Source organism: Pectinophora gossypiella, chromosome 7 (assembly GCF_024362695.1).
Source record: "Pectinophora gossypiella chromosome 7, ilPecGoss1.1, whole genome shotgun sequence".
NCBI lineage: Eukaryota > Metazoa > Arthropoda > Insecta > Lepidoptera > Gelechiidae > Pectinophora > Pectinophora gossypiella.
This window is the reverse complement of record NC_065410.1, coordinates 2,923,789-2,941,991: the sequence shown is the minus strand read 5'-3', so window position 1 is coordinate 2,941,991 and position 18,203 is coordinate 2,923,789. Positions and strand designations below refer to the sequence as shown.

The 18,203-nt window shown below is 38.7% G+C and overlaps 2 protein-coding genes across 4 annotated transcripts in view; both read left to right on the top strand.

The window, feature by feature from the left end:
• LOC126368154 (kinesin-like protein CG14535) overlaps positions 1-18,203 on the top strand; it is a 657,648-nt gene that overhangs the window by 598,934 nt on the left and 40,511 nt on the right. The gene's annotated exons all lie outside the window — the stretch shown is intronic.
• Positions 14,019-15,138, top strand: LOC126368230 (uncharacterized). The gene is made up of 2 exons (XM_050012135.1): positions 14,019-14,607; positions 14,807-15,138. Exons 1-2 carry the CDS (start codon positions 14,168-14,170, stop codon positions 14,973-14,975), a joined length of 609 nt encoding a protein of 202 aa, XP_049868092.1. The 5' UTR covers positions 14,019-14,167; the 3' UTR covers positions 14,976-15,138.

Genomic DNA, 18,203 nt, shown 5'->3' with positions numbered 1-18,203 from the left:
CGCATCTGGTACAGTTTGTGCTCAAACATAAGTATAGCCGGTGCATTAAACTGAAAGCAGACCAAAATTCCTTCGCATTGAACTGACAGAATTATCATTTTCATAATGGATTTGTAAATCGCTATTACAGAAATAGATAAAGACAATATGTGTTTTGTTCCTTCTTCTTTCGCGTGTATTTCTAAGCTCAGCAAACCAAAGGGTTATTATTGAGCTCTCAAAGGCCCCAGAAAATACTAAAATCGCTTGTTTTGTTAATTTAATTAATTCTGAATATGTCATCTGATACTTTACGTGATAATTCAACCTCAACCTCAAAGTGAGAGGCAAGCGTTCTACCAACTGGGTTACCACGGCTCTTTAGTTTAGTTTGTAGATTTTTCAATAAAAACACTAAAATTTATAGCCATAATTAAACAAAACAGCGGGATAACACTTTATTAAATAAACCAGGCTTCTGCCACCTTCATGTGGTTACATAATCACGCTGATGGTAAGCGCGGGTCTTCCACGTAGAGCCGCGGTTTTAGAGTTTCTTATACAGATATCCCAAGAAATAGTGCAAGCTGAAGTGTGGATAGGGATTGGTCTCAGATAGTCTAGATAGTATAATGATAAACTACATTAAATACTACCACAAAGCGACTAGAATAGCGTACCGAGGAGTAAGTTAGACTAGAGGTATCCAAGCTTCTTATATAAGTACCATGTATAATTACTTCAGACCTTCTTTTTATCGTGTGGTTCGAATACGAACCTCATCAACCCTGGTAAAGGCCCCTGACAGGACTCATGTAACTTCAGATTATTATTATTAAAAAAATCGCTATTTTTATAGCTGTACAATCGGAAGTCTTTAGGTCGAGACTGAGAGAGAACTAAGGCTCGTTACACAATAACGTTGCCGATGATAAGCGCGGTTCGTGAGCGTGCTGCGGACCGACGGACGCATCTGTATAACTGTGTAATAAATTAAATAAACTGTAACGTGCTGATAATAAAATCGTTACACAGTCGCGTTTACGAAACGCGCTTACCCTCAGCTTGGCTATGTAACCAGCCTTAGTTCTCCCTCAGTCACGACCTAAGGACCGCAGAGAATACACTTTATTAAGCGCAGAGCTATAAATTTAAATAACGAATAGTTATGGAGTTCTCGTGTCGGCCAGTGTTTTAATACAACTAATAGTGTGAAATGTTACTCAGTGCTTACTTTCCATGTTTATGTTTTTATTTTACTTTGAATTAGAGTATTACAACTACTTAGGGTGTGAGAAGTTGGAAATGAACGTGGCTTTTATAAGCAAGTAGTTACTTACATATTTGTTCTCAGATGCCTTGGACTAATAGATATTTATGTTACCTACATGTTACTTCGCATGTGTAAGGGTGAAACATGCTTGACTTGACGTTGAAGTTTTGCGTCGTATTGTACTCAGTACTCGGTTAAATACGTTGAAAACGCAGAGGTATTCAATAATATACTTAGAACAATTTTAATGGCAGACGTACGAATGATAGCAAATCAAATTACAAAAAAAATGTAGAGTTGTGTATGTTTCGGATCGCTGTCAAATGATGAGACATTAAAAAGTTACCGACTTCCAGACCGAAACATCAACTTTAGAAACGACAAGAGCGAAATATTACATCTTGCAACACTGAGGTAGTCGCAAAGTCGTAAACCATCATTCCGTAATTCGTCACAATTGTCACAAGTTTCGTTACGTCCCAAGTCGCAGTTTTATCTAAGTACCGGCCTGTGGACCCACTGGTCAGGATAGTGGTACTAAACAACTCGTCACATAAAGCTTTTGTCGTGTGTACTGTTGCGTGCGTAAGTTTTGTCTGAGTATTAAAACGGTCGACACTAACTCAGGCAGACAGTCTCATTTTTTGTCGATATAATAGAATAAATAATACATATAGAACGGTAACTGACCGCTCCGCACCAATTCGTCTAGTGGTCTAGTGGTAGGAGGTCCGGGTTCGATTCTCGATGGGGACATTGTCGAAATCACTTTGTGAGACTGTCCTTTGTTTGGTAAGGACTTTTCAGGCTTGAATCACCTGATTGTCCGAAAAAGTAAGATGATGCCGTGCGGAGGGCACGTTAAGCCGTTGGTCCCGGCTATTACCCCGCATTGGAGCAGCGTGGTGGAGTATGCACCATGCCCCCTCCGGTTGATTGAGGGGAGGCCTGTGCCCAGCAGTGGGACGTATATAGGCAGTTTATGTTTGTGTATTGAACGGTAACTGACCACTCCGCACTAATTCGTATCGGGCGTCGACCTCACCCTCTCTGGGTCTACACTGACAAGCTCGGTGAAGCATAGGTACTTAGTTCATCTTACCATGGATGTATCTTTGACAACTCTGGGTACATACTCGTGAGCTTATATATCTAAAAGAGAAAATTAAATCGAAAAAATAATCCGACTCGGACGGAACTTGCATCTGCAGTTCCTGTCAAGCCGGGACGAGCGTTAACGATTACACCAGCGAGTCCTCCTCTCCATACGAAATTCAATCGTCGTAAAGCAGACGCCGTCACCGCTTGTAACTCTAGTTTTTCTTTTCTCCGAATCAAGCAGAAAAATTCAAGACATTCTTGGCCGGTATTCACAAATTCTATTATCGAACGAATCATAAAAACACTTTCACCCCCATCTGCTCCTCAAACTCCTGGCATCACAACTTACCCGTCGGCTCGTTACATTCGTCACTCGACATATTGTCTACGATAAACGACCCAACTTAATAACAGCCCAAGTTTTAACGCGTAAATCTTGCGCGAGTGTGGAGGGGCCCTTATGTGGCGGATGTGTAGAGACCCTAATGTATCACTGTTGTTTCGATGCAAATAGCTTCATGTTTTTAACGCTAGATGAGACATTATGAGATACATAAAGGATACAGTGTTTTTTTATGTTGTAGATAGCAAAAACAAAACGTTGCATTTTACAAAAACTCTATAAGTTTTTAAAGATTGTAAAAAATAAATAAACATCATCTTCATTAATTTAAGAGCCACGCTCTTGTCGTTTTAAAACTGTTTAACACCAGCACCGTTGTATTGTAAAGTTTTTCGGTTTGAATAAATGCTTTCCAAAGCAAATCAACAGGAATAAGCTACCATTAAAACGCTTGCCACAAATGTTTAATAAAAGATTCCGAAACATATTTTCTTAAGGAAACCCACATTCCCAATAAATGCGTTTCGAAGGTATGTGGCCTAACCTGTATTGGGCTGATTTTCCCCTCGCGGGTTGGAAAAGATCACATTAGGTAAGCAAACCCTGTGAAATCGAATTAACGCTACGAAGATAATGAACCACATTTTCTTAATAACATTAATTGACTTCATGCCACAAATAATGTAATATCAAGAATATTGTTGTATACAGTAATTGTGAACTGACAGATGTAGCAGTAGTGAGGTTATTGACCTATGCCACGACCAAAGAGTTCTTATCATAGCGAGATGCCGCGGAAGCATAGCCGGTGAGTCTGAAATATGCACAAAACGATAGTATTAAAAACTTTCCTTGTCATTCATTGATGCTTTGGTAACGCGCAACCACAACTAGCGCTTGTGTAACTACGTAATGAACGGTAAATTAATCGATGTAGCGGTTCAATCAGAAATGTCTTGCTTGGTGCGGCCGCTTCACACCCCGATGTGAGTTAACAGGCGACATGAGGACTCGTGTAATTTTGTGCATATCTCCCTTATTTCTACGATCTGTGTCGTGTAGTATTACAGTAGTTGTCAAGTAGTGACAGATGTAACAGTTGTGACGATCACTTCAAGGATTCAGAAGCAGATGTGCTCGTAAGTGGGTGCGAGGAACTTTACTAATACGGGACGTTCGGGACATTCGTCGAAGGAAGATGGCACAAGTCATAAGCTGAAAAGGTTTTATAACTGTTCGAAGTTGGGAATGATCTCGTGGTCCAGTGGTTGAGCGTTGGGCTCACGATCCGAACGATCCGACATCGTAACGAATACTGGTAGGGATGATTCAGGCATTATTCTGAGTTAATATCAAGCGGAATTTTCTAACGCAAAAGTATAGAACTGAAAATAATTTAAAGAAACTAAAAAAAAATGAATAATGTATTCATGTGTTATGTCTGATTGTTGAAATTTTAGTTTTGTGCAATAAAGTATATTTGATTTGAAAAAAACATGAATTTTGCGACGGAAAATTCCACTTGATATTAACCCAAAATCATGGTCTGAATCATCCCTCAAAGTTTTCGTTACGATGTCACTAACATCCTGTATGGCCTGTTTGTATGCAATAAAGTGTATTTGATTTCATTTCGATTTGACAACTTGCAACCACAGTTGATTCGCATCAACGTGCTTCGCAGGCTTAATGTGGATATGATGAGTTTTATGGTGACAAAGGATCAGCCTATCGCCCATAGCAATTGGCCGTCATGCTAGAAAGGATACAATCCCTCTGTCTTTCGTAATTTACTTTTTATCTGACAACTCCTCGCTTGTCACTTGTCCCTCACGTTAAGGTTGACAGAAGCAGTCCTCTAATTCAGCCTTTGCCGAACTTTTGCGTTCGCGGAACCCGTCACGTACATTTTTTGTTGTAAGAGTTTGTCGGAGTGGCAAGTTAGGAATATTATACTTGTAACGAAGAAATAAAAGTTGTATGTCGTTCTCAGTTTACAAAACATGTAGGTAATAAGGTACGTTATTGTTATCGAATGAGAGAGCAAACGTGCGTGCTTGAGTTCAAATGGTTCAAAGGGAAAAAGATTTTGTCGGTATCATAAGTTTCCTTATCATCACCTGCCCATTAACGTCCCCACTGCTGGGGCACGGGCCTTCCCTATAGATGGATAGGGAGATCGGGCCTTAAACCACCACGCGGGCCCAGTGCGGATTGGTGGCTATTAACGACTGCTAATGCAGCCGGGACCAACGGCTTAACGTGCCTTCCGAAGCACGGAGGAGCTCGAGATGAAAAGTTTTTATTTTTCTGTGGTTACCCATCCTATGACCGGCCTTTGCGAAAGTTGCTTAACTTCAACAATCGTAGACCGAGCGCGTTTACCGCTGCGCCACCGAGCTCTTCAATAAGTTTCCTACTTACTGTTATTTCAACTGAAAATACATGAGACATTCAAAGTCTATATAGTTCAATCTTGTGACTGTATCTCTAAGTATATTCGGGGTCGGATCTGAGCTGCGTGTGTGGTGTTACGTCACAGACTATGGCTCATCTGATAACTTGCCCCGCGTGCCCTGATACCTGCACGCGAGAGGGGCTGATGAGTGCCACCGAGGATGCTGTTCGAGTGGCGGAATACTGGGCTGAAGAAATCTAATGCCATCGAAACGACAAGAAGGAGTACATTTATTTACTGGACAAACTATTATATTGTGTTGATATAATGAGGGACCTTTCAGAATATAAATGGCGTTGTAAAGAATTGCCTTCGTTTAATTTTCTAATTTCATGGATAACAGACATAAGATGTATTGTGCCTGGGTGTAATAAAAAGGGTCATCATTTATACCCAAAAGCAAAGATAAAAGATGCATAATGTATCCCCATTATTCATCATCATCAATTTAAGAGCCACGCTCTTGTCGGTGTAGCATTTTCCATTCCAGTCTATCAAAGGCCAATTCCTTGACTTCCCTATAAGACACGACGTTAACCTTTTCTTTAATCTGTTCCATGTAAGCTCTTCTTAGTCTTCCCCTTCCTCTCTTTCCTTCTAGCTTCTTCTTCTATGATATTGATGTTGATGTTGTTGTGTGACAAATACTGAGAATTATTGAGGACAGAAGAGGCAAGATGATTGGACACCTAATAAGACACGACGAATTCATTAAAAACATCCCCATTATTATTCTGATCAAAATAAAGAGAAGCAATATAGGTAGCATCATAATTCTGTACATAATCCGATCCAAATATCAAGAAACAATTATTTTTATATTATGCTTCTGCCTACATTATATTTTGAATAATTATGTACCCGAGTAATGAGAAAATAGGTAATTATCACGTTAAATGTAAACAGCGCCATCTATATTATTTTTAGGGAACGTAGCCTGGAAAGTCGTTCATTGGTATTATTATGGTATTGGTGTGAAAAGTATGCTTGTTTTTGAAGGAGCGTACTGATGCTTTTTCATTTATACTATTATTCTAATCAAATACTCTTATAACGCACGTGCACAAATAAAAAAAAAATAAAAAAAATAAAATAATATATATATTATTGTTAATATTGTTATTTTTAGATCATTTATTTATTATCATAAGGTATTTCCACAAATAAATGAATTTGGAATTTTTTGAATTTGAATTTAGAAATATGAACGAAGCATTCCAAAGAACTTGCATGTTACATGGCACATTATTCAAAACCTCCAGAGCATTGAACCGCGTTTTAGGGACCGTCGAACCTCAATTTTCACTCCCCATAAAAAGTTCAATTTGACTTCAACCATACCTCATCACTACTCCCCTAACGAATGATTGTTACGCAGCAAGTTTTAAGAGGTTTTCCGTGACTAAGCACGAACCAGAGACACTTCTTCACGCCACAAATTGAACAAGTTTGACTCCAAACCGAATGTTCAAAAGTTAATTATTGGTTAAACATTTTGAAAGCATTTCTAGTGCCTCACCTGTTTCGGGGTTAAAACTAAACATGTGGGTTTTCGATTAAAATACTTCTATGTAGTGCTTTTAATTTGTTTTTACGTCGATGTCTGCCTATGTGGAAAATGGCAATTTTGGTTGCGGAATTTTGGATCGTTGTTTAGTTACGCTGTGCAAAAGATAGGTTGTTTCAAAACTTATTGCTTTACAACAGTCAATATATGTATATGTTTTTTTATGTGTAATAAGGGTTTTTTGCTTTTCTTTTGAGCTGGAAGGAACAAACATAAACTAGCGCCCGTGTTCCCCGGAGGGTTGAGCAGAACTACAAAATAATCACAAGACATAGAAAGAAAGAAAAAGAAAAAAGGGAAAAAACACAGATAAGATGAATTTAGATGTATATCGCCTAGACAAGTCGTAAGTTAGCTAACTTATACTTCTAACTAAGATTAAGGCTGATTCCTCACGGGGCAATTGGATGTTGCTTGGATGAGCGGGTTTAGGGTAAGATTACCAATAATAGACGTTTGACCATTTTTAACGACGTTATAGCACATAATTTCATAGACGTGCTTAGGCGATTTGTAAAAAAATATAGATTCTCACGATATAATTATGTCGTTTTGTCGATTGGTGCTAATAATGTAAATTGTGAACCCAAATTAGTCATGCCGTTCTGTCAAAATATAAACAAAATCACTTGTCACGCATGTTAGGGAAAAACAAACATCTATTTCTTGATAAAATTTATGAATTGATCGATATTTTTTCACGTTGCGCATGTTAGCCCTGGTTTCGAGAATACTTAAACACAAGTCATAATTTCTATACTAGACCCAACAAACGTACGGAATCCCTAACGATTGCGTTATCTCCAAACTTTTTGCCGTCGCCCTTCGAGTACCCTCCACCTGTAATGAGCCACTTTCCTCTTAAATGTTTTTGCCTTTTCAATATCTTCCTCTACATCTGAAAACGATTTCGCCGTTTCATTCTTATTTTATCTCAGCTTAATTTATTTAGGAACTTGAATTTTATTTGTCGCAGGTCGCTGATTTCTATCCAGTATGGGCTTGCCAATGATTTTACAATTCATGTTTGGAGCATAAATTAATATCAATATGTTCAACTGTGAAGGAAAACAACGTAAGGAAACCCACGTTCCTGAGATGTATTTGTGAGGTATGTGACCTAGCCTGTTTTGGGCTGGGTGTTGAGCCGCTTCGGTATAAAACAGGACTTGTCAAATCTTCAGGTTAGGTAAGCGGTAAAAACGTGACAACGCTAGTGAGATGTTATGCTGTTATGATGCTAGTGTGATTTACGTTTTATAGGTTTGCGATTGTCTACTTTAACAACTAGTCAAATAAATCATTTACTTTTTACTAAATGTCAAAACACGAAATGACTATGGAATTTGTATGAAAAAGCAACCTGTGACGTCTTAGAAAAACGTGACAAAATGTCGCACTTACTATAAATACATTTTTCTTTAGTAAAATTCATTAATATCAGTTTTTTGTCGTTTTTAGATCTGTTTTTATTTAGTAATCAGAATTTGATTATTTATCGTTGACCTGGGAAACTACCCAATCGCCCTTAACAGTTAGTCAACTTTTACTTATGTTTTCTACTTACATTTTACTTCCAGTCCAGCATAATTATAAGTCATAAGTTCCTATGTTATAACTCAAACTAACCTTTTCATTTATTGGCGGGAACTTGTTATTAGCATTTTCTCATGTATATTTAGTTCATTTAATGTATAATTAGTCTGTAAGTTCTCCAAATTATATAAAAAAAAAAAAGTTCAACAAAGCGATGGAAATACCTTAAAACATAACAGCCAAAACGAACTTAAGTTTACAACAAACTTAAGACCAGAACTAGAGTTTACATTTTACTTAAAGCGTAGGTGTCTTAAGTTTCCAATGTAGTTGTGGTATAGTCATGTTTGCGCATGGCACTCCTCACTAGGTAGCCCATTGCCATTATCCGGGCACAAGTCCTGGAAATCACACAATATCAATTATCTTTGATCCAAACCCACATTGGAGCAGCGTGGTGGAGTATGCTCCATACCCCATCCGGTTGATTGAAGGGAGGCCTGTGCCCAGCAGTGGGACGTATATAGGCTGTTTATGCATGTTATGATCCAAACATGAATTGAATTCAAACTCATAAAGTCGAATTCAGTGGTTCAGACCCCGAGTCGGGAATTGACTCGACACTAGGACGTAAGTAATGCGTTCTTCGAACAGGCAGGCAATAAAAAAAAATAGCAATAGTTCAAATATGTGGCAATATTTGAGATACCTATTTAAAAAAAATGGGATGAGAAAAGAAAAGTGTTTGGAGGCGGGAGATTGTTTTTTGTTTGAGATATATCTGGGTTTTCGAGGACATGAAAAATACGTGGATGTAATTTTGGTTGTTATAGAATTATAAAAAAATTATTGTATGTTGTAAAAGCAAATGTGTGTGTTGTTGATAAGCAAATGTGTGTGTTGATTTTGTTTTGTTGTTGTTAAGTAGCATGGAAAATGCCTCACCGACAAGAGCGTGGCTCTTAAATTGATGATGACGATGTTGATAAGCGTTTGATTGTAACTACATTTAGAGGAGAAATTAAGTATGATATAAAACTAAAAAATCTGAGTTTTATTGTATTGATCACGGAATAGAAGAAAGAGGTTGGAAGAGCCAAGTGAGCGTGAAACGCGCGCCATACAAGTATGAGCAAATAATTCATACTTCAACTTTGCACTCCACTCGTCCTCAAACTTTACGACACACGGAGCTCCGCGATAGTACCTATATTAAAAGGTCGTCTTGTGCATCCTGCAGGGCAAAAACATCAAATATTGGCAATCGTGCAAGGAGATCCCTCTATCAGCTAAAATCCTTAGTAAGATAGGCTATTTATAAAAATACTTTTGTATGTCGTATCTTACGAAAAGTAATGATAAAATTGCAGCCTATCACATAAAATATACATTGTCAGTAAAGTGGCTATGGAATTTGATGAGCAGGAAAGCTATCGTGGTTATTTGTATGAAGGAGAAGTAGTAAAAGAGAGCGGGGTTGTACTGGCGACAGCGGTTCTCATAGAAAATGTGCGTTAGGGCCTTTCCAGCCTCTTTCGTTTATTCCATGACTAGCGACCCGCCCCGGCATCCCTCGGGTGCAAGGCTGAAGAAAAAATAAAATTATTTTCGACATCACATTAAAAACCTCAAAAATAACAGTATTTCTCCACTATTTAATGGATGTTATCATACATACAGGGTGTAACGGAACGGGGGTATCAACCCGAAGTGTGCCTACTCTGTCACTATCTACAAATCACATGCGAGAGTATTGGCCGCCTAAATTCATATTTGCATTAGTTATGAGCAATTGAATTCCAGGTCTTCATGTAATAAATTCAAATTTGCACAACACTACGTAGCAATCAGCTGTTCAAGGTATTTAACTTTTGAGTGAACAGCTACCACCTCTTTTATTTATGCCTGCCCTAGTAAAGGGTAAACGTGCCAGTGATGGCCATATTAATCAATATTTTTTAAATTGTTTTGTTTCATCCTTGTGAGGCCAAGATTTCCAGACACAATATTTAAAAAAACAATTAGCTTTGGTCCCGGTTACTGCTTACTGATGTAATAAGTAGTCGTTACATGAGCCATGTCAGGGGCATTTGGCGGCTCAATAATAACCCTCGCACCAGGATTGACGAGGTTGGTTATCCACCGCACAACCAATAGGATAGAACAAGATGTGAACATACATAAATCACGGCTTTATCCCTAATGGACCAGACAGAGCTACAAGTAATTACACATATCTAATATCACACTTACTGCGCTACTGAGGTGGGCAGAGTCACTTTGTTGTACAAGTTTTGTCAAAAAAATGTAGTCGATTACCTACATTAATAGTTGATAAAGAAATGTACTTTACAATGCATCTCGTCTCCTTGTGTAGTATGCTTTATTTTATGATTACGTAATATCAGGCTCCCTTAACACCGTCATCCAGGTCAAATGGGCATCACGCTAGCGGCGAATGCGTTCATGGCTAGCTAGGTACGGGACAGTTTCATTAGAATACTTTCAGAGTTTTGCAGGCCCTAAACAACTACTACTACTCATACACAGTTACCACCAATCACTGACTAAGGTGTGCAAGTACTAACACCTCACTTTACAATGGATCAAAGGACACAGCGATTCAAGAGGTAACGACGCGGCGGACGAGTTGGCCAGAAGGGGAACGGGAGGTAACAGCCATCGGTCCGGAACCGATATTGCCGATCTCATTCGGACAGGTCCGCTCGCTGCTACGAACGAGAGCAGCCAACAAACACACCTTTTTTTGACGTGACTTATCGAAGATTTGCCGCAAATGACATTAACTACTTGGCCGGACAAATGGGGAGCGCTGAAGGCTCTCACCCGGTACAACATTAAGACAACAGGCCTGAGGGTGCCCAGTTGGGCGCGAACCTCGGCTCAGGGCGTCGTCTGAGAGGAAAAATATTTGAAAGAATTAAACAACCCTAGTAAGTCGATAGCGATAAGCGCTGATTGAGGGAAGTCGTCGACCACGCCGGCGGTGTCGGTATCGGGGTCCTGAAATGTTTGTTGTCGCGAGCTGATTGGCTGATTCTATGGCTAGAGTAATCGGGTCGTCGGGATCGTATTACATACTTCGGACGCCGATGCTATTCAGTACCGTTCCTAAGCGGGATGTATTCGGAAGCCGCAACTACCAGGGGATTTGGTTGGTGCGGAGCAGAATCGAAAAAACTAATTTGAGCCATTGGGCAATGGTTGGCAGACTTAGGTCAATGTGCAGATTTTCATTGCGAAGGAACCACGAACGATTTTGTATTTCCTGTAGACGGTGGATTTGAGAGAGACTCGCGTGAGCGAAAACTACCCCTGCATAGGTCATGATCGGACGGATGCAAGTCGTGTAGATTCCTAAGGGATAATTTACTACGCTTGTTAAGGAGACAATGAACACGGCCCATTACAAACGTGGCGCGATCGCGCACACGTTTGATATGGGCCTTGAAAGTAAGACGTCTATCTAAGACTACGCCGAGATATTTGACTTGCTCCTCCCAAGGGATCGGCTTGCCAGACATCTTGATGACTTAAGTTGACAGCGTGACCGTGACGTATTATAATAGCCCTTTGAAAAGTACACCGCTGCACTTTTCTCCGGGTTTACCTTGATTCTCCATTTGCGAAACTACTTGCCCAAGGCATTGGCGCGTTGGAGAATTCCGGTCATCATAACTCGACCACGGCACGAAGAATAGATGGCTGTATCATCCGCAAATAAAGCTAGTTCGGTATTAGGGTATTTGGGAATGAACAAACACACCAGACTATGAACCACCGTAAATAAATGCAGGCAGGCTAAGATGGCACTACCCAATATCAATAGTTGTCTCTCCAAAAGAATTCTAAATGTGAAGAGGTCTCCACTAATACAGGTAACAGCTGCAGGTAGCAGGTGTAGCTGTGTGGTCACGGTGATATCAACAAACATCTGTTTACACTAGGTGTCACCGACAAGCCCCTGTGCAGAACCTGCATGGACGAGACAGCGGCCCATGTGCTACTGGAGTGTGAAGGAGCCGCCAACTACCGGGTCCGGCACCTTGGCCAGACGGGGTGCCTCCCTGAGGCGGCCGGCAACGTCAGAGGCTTGTTAGAATTCCTTGGGGATTTACAACATAGTAAAAGCAAAATAAATTTCTCAAGTACCGTTGTGACTGCCTACCCCTTAGTGATACGGGCGTGATATTATGTTAGTATGTTCTGATTACTTATGGCTCTGCCCACCCCATTAGGGATACGAGCAACTGCAAGTGATTGTGTATCTTATTAACGAGACATTAATGTTACGTTTACAACATAGTAAAGACAAAATTAATTTCTCAAGTAAAGTACCTACCTAACATAACTTTACTTTTACTATGACATGGTAAAAGTAATCTTAAAATAAGTACTTTCGTACAATACAATAATACTTTATTGCCTACAAGGAATTAAAAACACATAACAGTATTTTTTTAAATCTTTTTCTATCGTGTGGGTTGTGAGGTGGATTACCAACCTCATCAACCCTGGTTTCAGGGTAACTATTGAGCCGCCAGAGGCCCCTGACATGACTCATGTAATGACTACTTTCTTACATGAGTAAGTAGTCACCGGGACCAACCGTGCCTTCCGAAGCACGGAATTGCAAATTGCATTGGGACAGTTAATGGGATTTATACCCTGTACCAGGATGCCAGGGCTCGCGAATAGAAAAAGGCACGCTAGTGTTTCAAACTATCGATAGTTCAGTATCGATTATCGATCATAATCATTTTCAACTACGATTTTGATTGGTAGAAATAAAAAAATAACTTTTCAAAAAATCTAAATCCATGGACTTTTGAGTTATTGAAATTCAGTTTAGACAATCAGCCCACTCAAAATAACCATACTATCGGAGTGTAGCAATACTACTGACTGAGGGCAAAATTATCGATAGTTTGTTATTAATCCGCAACGATACTATCGATTGTATTGCACTTAGGTAATAAAATCGAAAATGTTCCCACTTTCCGAGTTATCAATAGTCTTGCTATCGATCGACTCTCGGTCGGGATAGATTATCGATAGTCATTTTTTGATCGGCAAGCCCTAGTGCACCCGAAATTCAAAATGGCGGTGCTGTTAAGGGAAAGTTATCATTAACCATGATAAAAAATATTATTTTTTTTTTGTATTTTTTTTCCTTCCTAAATTGTAGTCGTGTATTGTCCAACAGTGAACAATAACATCACGCCTTTTTCCCATTGGAGTAGGCAGAGACTTTCAGTCTCAGCGGAATTTCACTTACCACTACACGCTCGTATCGCTACATGCCCGTACCAAACATACATACATAATATCACGCCTTTATCTCTTATGGGGCAGACAGAGCCACAAGTAATCATAACATAGGTACATAAATAATTATCATGCTCGTACCGCTAATGGGATGTTCTTGTGACTCTGCCCACCCCATTAGGGATACGGGCAGAGTGATAGTATGTCTTATTATTGACAGATTAATTTCGCCTTCTGCTATTGCGCGGGATATTTGCGAAGAAACGTGGCAATTCTGTGTTAGTGCCAGAGTGTGAGCGCGGGTGATCCTTATTAGATAAACGACTTTTTTACTTTTCTAGGTTCAAAGTAAAATACGTACCTACTTTCATAAAATACAATACATTCATTCATTCAAACAATACCATAAAAATATTTTATTGCGCACAAAGAAATAACATACCCTTAAGTACCAGGATAGCATTCGAAAGAGATAGAAACATGCACACGAAAGTAAACTGTCAAATTATTTGTCAGTGCTTGTTTACTATCTGTGGAGTGAAGTTCGAAATTTGGATTTGTTGTGATAACTGTGATCAGTGATAGTTCGAGGTGTCTTTGAGTAATGTAGGTTATTATGAAATGATGATGTGTGTGGGTGCCGGCGATGGCAACTTAAGTGAAGCACGGAACTTGTATCAGCGATTCATAGAAGGTAGACCAGCTGATGAAGCCAGGCAACTGCCTTCACTGCATTGCTTCAGGAAAATGGTCAATCGCCTACTGCATTTAACGGGCTCTTTCCACGCGTCATCTGAGACTGGCCGCTCGGCGACCCGTGATCCGGAGTTTGAAGAAGCCGTACTAGCCGTGCAGCCAACCCAAGGACTACCACGCGAACCTTACCACATGCAACGTACGCCCGAGCTAATTCCTGCTTACCTCGTGTGGCATTCTGAGAATGGTACCGAGTTCAAGTGGAAAGCTCACCAGACTTTGCTTCGAAAGTGTTGTGGACAGATGAAGCGGCAGGTCTGTGCATCGAACGGGGATGACGACATTTCGAACCTTTCTTGTAAAACGTAAGTCTAATTATTAATTACCTACCTACTTACCCACACTCACACTTTTTTTTCCTATTTACTATTAAATTAAATACCTTACCTAAACAAGTAGGTAATTTTAACTTATTTTACACGTCATAAAATAATGTGAGAATAGTTGTCAAAGCAAAATGACTCCAATTATTAGATGCTTTAGTGTCATTCTTGTTTGTTACAGTCGCCGACGTGCCGCCGACTCGGATTGTTCCAATCGGCCGCCGACTCCTTTTGACGTTGCCGCCAAAGCCGCCGCCCGCTCGAATTTCGTACCTATCGCGGCCGTGCGAGCGTCACGAGTACCAGGCGACCAGGACGCGCTAGGAGATTTGTGTAGTGCCAATATTTGAGTGGATTAAGAACAGTGACCTCAATAGTGCTGTGCCGTGTTTTTTACATGCTGGAAATATTAAAATATTTTTTTAACTGAAATTTAAAAAAATATCAAAAGTGTTTTTTTTTAATTGAAATTTTGCAGATAAGATCTACATAAGGTATAGTTTTGTCCCCTTTCGGCTTGATACCCCCCTTCCGTTACACCCTGTATAAACCTTCCTCTTGAATCACTCTGTCTATTAAAAAAAACCGCATCAAAATCCGTTGCGTAGTTTTAAAGATTTAAGCGTACAGTCATGAGCAATATAATGTACCCACTTTAGGACTCTGTCTCACTAACATATTTGACATTTAGTGAGACTTACAGTTCTATTTGTCAAAAAAGTTAATGTGACATGGTACCAAAGTGTATACATATTAATGCTCGTGACCGTACATAGGGATATAGTGACAGTAAAAGGGACTTTGTTTTATACTGTGTAGGGATATTGATGAACAAAGACCAAGCGAATAGAAAAAGTCAGCATTACTGAAAAATGTTTTACCTCAACAACGTTCTTACTACATTATACTTAGTGTTATGAGTTTCCAATATGACTGCAAACATGTAGACGACGTGTGGCCAACTTCAGAGTAAACCCTTGAGGCATATCTTTGACTCATGCTTTCCTGGTACTTACATATTCCTTCGAGACTGCGCTTTTAGGAAGTTTTTAATAAGCTAAAGTTTCATTGTGGGTTTCCATAACTGTTATGCATCTATTATTAAAATATAGGACCTAGTTTTTTAAAATTTCTACAGTACATGGTGTTAGTGTGACATCGTAACGAAAACTTTTAGGGATGATTCAGACCATGATTCTGAGTTGATATCAAATGAAATTTACCATCGCAAAATTATAGAAAAAAAAAAACAAGAATTTTGTGACGGATAATTCCATTTGATATTAACTCAGAATCATGAGTTGAATCATCCCCCTCAGTATTCGTTACGATGTCACTAACAGCCTGTATATCCTCTTAAGCCACAATAGATAAACAATGAATTGGGTTGTAAATGAACATTAGACTTTACGACTTAGTGGATAAAATGTTCGTATTCATATTTCGACAATTCGCAACCTCAATTTGATGAACTTAAGCTCACGACTGTTTTCTTAATTGGGCTAGTTAGAGCTCCATCCATTGCAAGATGAACTGAATACCCCCCGCTTCACCGATCTTTCTGTTAGACCAACGTAGGTGAGCCATATCGCCGTCTATATTAATAGTCGAACCAACTGTGTGAGGAAAAATTATGAGGTAACTCATAAGTTCGCGGCTATTCCATTTGGTTACAAATAAAAAAAAATATATATGCATTTATTTCAGGTAGGTACCCATATTGTAAGATATAATTATGTCCCTTTAAAATTAAAAGTTATTACAATGAAAAAAATAATAATAATAATGAAATAATATAATAATTATTAAAATCAAAAGTTAAAATTAAAATCATATTTATTAAAATGAAAAATTAATTAATATTGAGTTAAAAATAAATATAAAATAATAAAATCCATTTAGAACCCCCTTTCCGGCACTGGCACACAGAGGTGTCTCTCACAGCAATGCCGAAGAAAAGGGCAGTCCAGTCTGGATGCAATCACATTGATAGTCAAAATACGGAGTTTGAATTGATCCCTTTTTAATCTAACATGATCTACTTGTCTGAACTTTTTTTTAATGACCGACAATATAATCGAACAAAGTCAAATTTTACAATTTACGCCAATTTTCTCGTACATTACGACTCAGTTTCACTTGTAAACCTATTTTAACCTCATTACCAGAAAGCAGAGGCAAACACGCAAGCAACGTGTCAAAGTGGCCTCTGCGTGGCAGTAATCCAATTTGCAGTAACTTGCAGCAACTTGCAGCAACTTGCCTCAACTTGCCCAACTTGCAAGACTTAGTGATTTAAATTTACAACTCCGTCCATCCAACACTTGCAATTTTAACGATCGCGCGACTTTAAATCAGATTTTGCTTTTAAGATGTAGGTAATAGTTGTTACGAGTAAAACTTTCGAGACGGTTTGAAGTTCACCGATTCTTTATTCTCAATAGGATCTGCGCTGTTCGTTCAGATAAATAGAAAATCCTTACTTATGTAAGAATATTTATTTTAAAAAGCGTTTAGATACCAAGAAATAGTAAATGTAATGTATTCCTTACACCATAGCATAGAATAAGGACTAATACTACGTATAGAACGGCAACTCTCCGCTCCCCACCAGCCTTTGAGCTAGGTTTACCTCACCCCTCCTCGAACATAGTTTAGACTTGAATCGTATGGTGTCAGACGTCACATACACAGATGCGCGTGTACGATAATGTCCGATAATGTCAATGTGTGGTGTCTGTGTAAAACGAGGCTGTTTGTATGAAGTGTGCAAGGTATGACCATAGTATTACGGATCAAAACATCTCGTCTTGTTTCCTTTGGCCAGGGGCCTTAACCAAGTTGCAAACGATTATGACTATCGACAGTGACAGTGATAAAATATATGGGATTAACTTGTCACAATTTTTATCACTGTGACTGTGAGGCCCAAGGCTTTTAGGAAAGTGCCTAATAATTTGTCGCACAATTTTAACCTACATCTGCCGCATCTGCTGGTTTTAATAGTAAAATAATTATGATATTTCATGTAAGACAAAAATAAAAAAAAGCTTTTATTAATAAAATCTTTATTGTACACAATAATTAAATAAATGACAAAATAAAAACAAAAATAGGTACAAAAGGTGGACTTGTCTCTAAAAGAGATCTCTTCCAGCCAACCCTGCATGGTGTTAGAGGTCAATTTAATAAAAGTGGAAAGGCACAAAATGTACAAAATAAAAAACCGTATATACATACATATATATATAAACAAGTGTAAAAATATATATGTAAATATACATAGTATAGTATATCCTGTACTATAATAATATACATAATACATATTACATTAGGCATTGTGTGAAAAAAAAAATGCTCTTTTAATTTAGCTTTAATACTGATGGACGTTCTCTAATAAACTGAAGCTTAAATAAATCAACTACTAGCAATGAACAACCGACAGAAAAAGATACTAATAAAACCATAACATTACCGAAAATACAACTCTAAGTAATAGGTCATTTTATTCATGAAGCTCGTATAATTGCGATGATTGAGCCAAAGCGTTGAAAACACGCGAAGCGTACATTTTCTAC